Here is a 7500-nt window from a genome sequence, read left to right on the forward strand (position 1 = left end):
ATTTGTTTAACATATTTTCTTCATTATTGACATTATTTTTTGCTAAAGGAGATTATTTCATAGAGTGAGTGTAGTTTTTCTTTTAATATAATAATGCCATTAAATTTTCAATAAATGTATTCCAAAGTATTGCATGTTGCACAACTTTCTTATTATCAACTTGTGAAGATAGGACCTTATAAATGGAAAGTGTTATTTGGGTCATTCTGTTTATTACAGGCAAATTTTTCCTTGTACTACATGGCTGTGGGAAACTGAGACCAAGTAGACTTTGGCTGTGAGGGATGCTTTCTGTGATCTTTTTCCATTATATGTGGCATTATCATTCATATCTGCAGATTATTTCTTGTACCTATAACTGCAAGAATATTGGCTTCAATTTTCCCTAGCATAGTGCATCCATACTGTAAAGATTAACACTGATGCCATATATATATCTTTCAGTATTTTTGCATCCATTCAGAATTGAAGACCACGTAAATGTTACTAATAATAGAAAGAAAGCCTAACCCACTGGGTTCCTACATCTATCACTACCACTTTAATACCTGCCTCAAACAGCTCTTTTCCTGTTTCTTTTTTACCAGTGAGTTTGGTACATTTTCTGTTTATGACAGCCATTGGTAAGAATAGGACCACAACAGGGAATCCTTCTTCAGTAAAGCCAAAAAAAAACTCCAACACTTGTTCCCTTTTTGACAATAAATTGCCAGGGAGGTTTGCAAGCATTTCCTGTGAGAATATGCATTTTGACTGTTTCTTGGCCTTTGCTGGAGCACAGAGGCCACACCAACTTGTTTTGCAGTGAGAAATCTTTTTAGTATCTGATTGCTCCTTTATCAGTCACTTGTATGCTCACCTGCATTTCCAACATGATTGTGTTAATGGCACAATTTGGAATGTTATCATTTCCCTCCTATTGCAAAGTAATTACATAGCAACTCTCCTCTTTTTGCCCACCTATATCAGACAATATATCAGTCACTGATTAGGTTATAATGATTAAAGTTTGTAATGGTTGCTATAATGTAGTTGTGCCACCTTATTCCTCTTCGGAAATTATTCCACTTCGGAAAAGTATTGTGCCATTGATATTGATGCCATTTTGTCTGTTTAGTTCTTCCATAAGGCAGTTTTGCTTATTCTTGTGATTAGTCTACAGTGGACGCCAATCACTGAACAAATATAATCTAAACTTCCCATCTTGTAGCATGCAGTAATCCAAGACACACCAGCACGAGTCACTGTGGACACTCTTTTCAGTGTCTTTTTTCCTTTACTTGAGTATATCAGTTTACATAGCAGTGTCTATTCTCTTCTTTTCTAAGGCAGTTGTATATCCTTTTCTGAGAAATTTTCATTGCATGCCAGATGTTAAAGATATAAGATGTGATCATGAATAATAGCTATGATATTGCTATTAATTAGAGTGAGACTATGAAGTAATTATTATGGCACGTGGGTGAATGGCTAATAATCACCACACATGCTAAAGAAATTGCTTACATTCACACTCACATCCACACTCACATGTCTATACACACACACCTACACCCCCATCCACTCACACCTACATCCACACTCTCACCCATACCCACACCCACAATCACATCTGTATCCACACTCACACTCACCAATACCCACACATGCACATCCATGCTCCCCCATACCCACACTCACCCACATCCACACACTCACATATACCCACACTTATACCCACATTCACACACCTATAACCACACCAACACATCCACACACTCACCCATACCCAAACTCATGCCCACATCCACACTCAAAGCTACTCACACCCATATCCACCTTCACCCACACTCATACCCACATCCACACACTTATCCCTTCACACTTACCCATAACCACACCTACACTCACACTTATATCCACACACACACAAACACCAGTACCCACACTCACCAATACCCACAACTACACTCACCCACATCCATACAAACATACCCACACCCATACTCATACCAACATTTACACACCTATACCCACATCCACACTCACATCCACACACCCATACCCACAACTACACAAACCCACATCCACACTCACACCCACATCAGCACTCATACTAACATCCACATTCACATCCACTCACACCCACATTCATAATCACACCCACACACCCATACTCACACCTACATCCACACACCCATACCCACACCTACACCCACACTCACATCCACACACCCATACACCCACACCAGTACCAACACTCACCCCCATATCCACTCTACTCACATCCACACTCACCCTCACATCCACATCCTCACACCTACATCCATACACACACTCATACCCACACTCACATCCACGCATTCACCCAAACCTGCACTCACACCCATATCCACACTCAGACCCACAACCACTCACATTCACATCCACACATGCACATCCAAATGCACACATTCACACTCACAATCACACACTTCTATACACACAAGCCAATATCACATTAGAATGTAAATTATATTGTTAGGTTGTTTCCCTGAAAATAAAAAGTAAAGCTTTAGCTGTGTAAAATTCAAGTAGTCTGCCATTTCATGATCACTATGAATTCTCTTTACCATTTCGTACACTTAATGCCCTAAATTGATCCGAAAACATTTATTTCACTGTGAAAAGATGGGGGTCAGGATCAAAATACATCTTGTAATGCTCTTCCAGGTAAAATCTACTTTATTCCACTACATTTAATTCACTACATTTAATTTTACCAGACTGAGATGGATTAAAGATTTGTGAATATCTATCTGACCCTCATAATCATGCAGCAAATGTGGAAGCAATAATTGTTGTAAGAAAATTTGACCATCAGAAGCATGCAGGGTTAAAAGTGTTATTTTTTCCCACTATTTACCCTGCAATTTCCTTTGTATGCTTCATGCTATCTCCACATGGCAGAACTGAATATTTGAGAGATACTTGGAGTAATATGAAGGAAATGTATTGAAAATTTGTCACATAACAAGACATGTGATATGTCGTTATGTATTATATTAGATATCTAATTTATTTACAATTTGCAACAGATGTTTGATGTAGGAAAATCATCTTAGAATTAGGTTTAAGGAGGTATAGTTCTTTGTCAGAGCAACTTCAGACACATTCTGGGTAGCCTTTTTAACTGATTGTACCATTATCCACCTTCACACCTTTGATTTATATAACATTGATCATTCCTTTATTTTAATGCAGCAGTATTGCTTATTTTTCTGTTCAAGACAGTTACTTTTGATCCAAGCTTTCAGTGATTAAATAAACAACAAGTTTTGTAGTATGAATTGTGTCATGTATTATTAAGAAAATTAAACCTAAATCACATTTTATGCTTCAGCTTCAGTTCCATAGTCAGAATTTTTAGAGTATAGCTTTGAAAAGAAGGAAGTTGAACTTTCTTATATGTAACATGCATAATCATTACGATTTTTGATAAAATATAGATATGAAATTGACGATAAAATAATTTCTAAACTTCATGAATTTTCTCAGTTTGAATTTCTTAGTTGTACATAAGAAGTGTTCAAAACCTCAGACCAGTTGATGTCTATTTTTTTATTTGAAAAAATGAGAAATTCTACTTTTTCAGTTAAATAGATGGTCCCCATTTTGAGGCCTCTACTGTCCCAGCACTAAAAGGGAATTTAAGAATTGGAAATCAGCGAGATGGAAAGGATGAATAGATCCTTTAAACAAAACAAACATATTCAGATTATAGTCATGAGGGTTATACCAAGGTCTGCGATAAATTTCAGCTTGTAGTAGATGTGGTGTATCTACTACTCATCTGATCTATATCTCTTTATAGAGTGTTTGAATGAGTGTGAGTGCCCACTGTTTTTAAGGCTAGGTGCTGTAGATGAGGTGGAATTGTTTGGGGGAGCTGGGGTGGTTCCTCAGTTGGCAAAGGACTGGGCAGTCCTGAATTGCTGCTAAGTGGCTGAGGTGTTCTTGAGTCATTGATGATCTTTGTCCGGATTTTGGAGCTTAAGTAAGTGTCAGTGAACCGGGAACAATGGGAGCTTGCAGTCCAATCAGAGAGCCGCGAGGTGTCCGGTGTCAATAAGTTATGTCTTAACAGTGAGTCGTGAGAACCACCTGCTGGTAAGAGAAGGAGGTCAAGACTGTTGGACCTGGAGTGACTAAACATGGGAAGCATCTCGAGCTGAGTTGTGCAGGTTGTGGTGGCTGCTACAAGCTCAAACTTCCATAGTCAGAGAGTTGGCTGTTGCTCAATATTCATATGCATCTTAATCCCTAGAAAAGGAAGTTGTTACTTGGTATTCTAAGTTCGCTAAGGCAATATATAGTATAGTATATAAAAGTGCTAGGGAACATATTCAGGCTGCACATGTTTTTTCCAGATTGTACTAAATTTCCAGGAACAAACAAGGAGACCAGTTCTTTGTTGTAGTAACAGTTTTAAATTGTGTAAAGTTCTATTTCTTACTGTAAATGATTAGGTTCATTTTTACCCTTTTAACAAAACTATTCCATGATGTTGTGATGTGGTTATATAGAGGGTGTTCTATCAGATGAATTTGTTTAAACCTTAAAATATAGTCAAGATTTTAACAGTTTGTTGCTCATTATATAAGATCAGTTAATTATTCTATGAAAGAACTTTTTTTTTGCACAGTGCTTTATTTTCTTTTTTCAGGTTGTATCATATAGTAAAGGCCTCTATTTTCCAATTTACAACCATGTTTTTGTAGGAAGTTCCTTTTTGTTGTTACTGTAAACTTATTAGTGTCATTTATTTTCATGATTCCAGTCTGATGCAATGGCAGGAGGAGAACTATCAGGTATGGGAAGTTTAGAGGAAATTCTGATGAGAGCTACTGAAGGTGAAATAACAGAAAATGATCATCTACCTGAGAGCTGTGGAGGTGATGAAAGTGGAGAAACATCACTAGTCTTACAAGAGCAAAGGTATCATCTGTCTATATGTAAATAATAAATTACAAGTTATTATGATTTTATGTCCCATTATTCAATTTGGAAGATTTTGTCATATAATTGTTGAACAGCTGTGATTTATGCTAAGGTTTCTTATTTTTCAGCACTAGGGAACCAGTACAAATTTATGCCATTGATATGGACATCAGTGAGCGTATGGGAACACTGAAGGCCCGAGCTGCTGAAGCATTACATCTGGATTTGCAGAACTGTAACGTGACTGTATTGTCAGAAAAGGAGGTAAAAATTATTTTTCAGTGGCATTATTTATAACATTTACCTCACTTTGCAAACAACTTTATTAAATCAAGGTATATGGAAATATTAAATTGTTTTTGCTTTGTACATATGTTGGATATCTAATGAGCAGGTTTTATTTGTATGATTCATGGTATTCTTAAATAACTGGCCACTTTCATTTCTAGCTGAGTGATGAACAAACTCTGCAGGAACAGTGTGGAACAAGTACTGGCCTGGTGCAGATACAGTTTGTTGTGAAGAATGACAGTGCAGGCAGTCGTATTGACATATTAGATGTTCTTAAGCCAAATGAAGGTACAATAATGGACAAATTCTTCTCTGTGTTATTTTTTGTCTGTAATATGTATGTCAATTTCAGACTTAAAATAAGCAAAGAAAAACAGATTGCAGTTATTATATATTGTAACTGAGGTTTATTATTATATGAATTATGCAAGAAGGTCAGATAACTTTAAATGTTGATTAGACTAGTTACCAAGTATTATTAATAGGAGACTAATGACTTTTAGTCAAAATCCAATTTTGAATTTTTGCTGAAAATCTTCAATAAACCTAATGTTACGTATGCCCCAAAAAATCATCCTCAGGGGAGCGGGAGGCTCTAGAAGCCAAAGAAGTGTAAGCCTCATCCACCCGGTGTAGTGAAAATCAGCTCCAATTAATCAGTCACTGGGGCACACTTTCCCTTGTAATCTCACTGAAGAAAAATATCAACATATGGTATCAGGACATGACAACATTCCACTCAGCTAGAGAGGAGGAGTAGAAGGGGGGGGGAAATGAGATTATAAGCCAGTAGATATAAGAAGGCCGAGCTTGGAGGGTGCAACACACCACTCAGTGTAACCGTCGCAGAAACTTTACGAGCCATTCTTAAAAGTTATGATTATGCATAAGAATATATATAGAAAATCCAATACCTACAATGTTGAAAATGTTGAAGTAAAGTAACATAGGGTAATAGCACAAGATAATGACAAAAGGTTGTAAAATTGCATTGCTATGCAGCATATGAATAAAAAAGAAAATCTCAGAATGTAAAAAGTTTTAAACATGTTCACACTATACTCGGACAAATTTTCATTCATGTTGATCAATTATTAAGTCCATTACCAAGAAAATAGTAAATGACTTCATGACGTAGAACATCTACATGGATACATTCATTAGTTTAATTGCAATATTTTTTTTAACAAGAATTTTTTCCCTTAAAGGGGACCATCCCAGCTGAGGCCTTCCTTGCTCCAGTCATTTGAAGATAAAAAGATTTTAGATAACCTTTTTTTTTTGAATATTATAAAGTATATAATTGTGCTTCCCCTCATATATCATTTAAACCTCACCCTCAAAAAAGTTTTGCTTTTCTTTTCTCTTTATGGTCCACAGAACCATCCACTAGTCATATTTTTTCCTTAAATTACCTAAAAAATATTCTTCAGTTTGATTAACTCTATTTGAAGGTTGTGATGAAGCCTGATTTTTATATTTCTGCAATTTGTTGGAGGGGACTGTCTGCCATTGTGAACTATATTTTGTTAATTTTTTGAGTTATACATAATCTATATTTTTTTTTTTTTTTTTTTTTCTGATTTAAAAATCAGGCCTTGATGTTCTTATGAAAGCAACCTTATGATTTCAAGACATGGGAAAATTACAACCACTTTATGGTTCTGCATGTAAATATAGAACTGAGAAGAGGCTGTTGGAAATTTGGACAGACATTAGCCAAAGTTAGTCATCTCTAATATTTTTGAGCAAAATCTAGTGTTATATATGTATATATTAAAAAGCTAATTAAGTGTACTTTTCAATGAGATTATTACTGAGTCTTAGAGTTATTGTTTTCATTAAGGGCCATATTTCATAAAGGTGCCTCTCTCTTCTTCTTCTTCTTCTTTTTCTCTTCTTTTTATTAATCCAATTGTGAAGAAATAGAGAACTGTGGATGGCAATAACAATATAGAATTATTACATTTATATGATCCTAAAATGAATACATCATTTCAGTTCAATTTTGGGTATTTTAGAAGCATATGTAAAATAAATTTACAACGTGAATTACAGAATCTGTTGAATTTTTCCCATGCTCCAAGCATGGGGGGGCTGGTTACTGGGTGGTTATAATTTTTGCGTAGATTTCTAGTTTGTAAATACACACACGTAAGGTTAACCATTTTAATCATCCTTATTTAACAGGAATAAACCTATTTTTTTATGTAAAGGAAAAATTATTAGTTACCCAAATTAAATACTTTT

The 7500-nt window shown here is 35.6% G+C and overlaps 1 protein-coding gene across 3 annotated transcripts in view; it reads left to right on the forward strand.

The window, feature by feature from the left end:
* LOC125042730 (DNA-binding protein Ets97D-like) overlaps positions 1 to 7500 on the forward strand; it is a 15819-nt gene that overhangs the window by 1334 nt on the left and 6985 nt on the right. For all 3 annotated transcript variants that reach the window (XM_047638571.1, XM_047638572.1, XM_047638570.1), the window contains exons 2-4: positions 4799 to 4956; positions 5088 to 5223; positions 5409 to 5538. In XM_047638571.1, the coding sequence (XP_047494527.1) occupies positions 4808 to 4956; positions 5088 to 5223; positions 5409 to 5538 (415 nt within the window). In that variant the 5' untranslated portion in view covers positions 4799 to 4807. The remainder of the gene's footprint in view (positions 1 to 4798; positions 4957 to 5087; positions 5224 to 5408; positions 5539 to 7500) is intronic.

Source organism: Penaeus chinensis, chromosome 32, assembly GCF_019202785.1.
Source record: "Penaeus chinensis breed Huanghai No. 1 chromosome 32, ASM1920278v2, whole genome shotgun sequence".
NCBI lineage: Eukaryota > Metazoa > Arthropoda > Malacostraca > Decapoda > Penaeidae > Penaeus > Penaeus chinensis.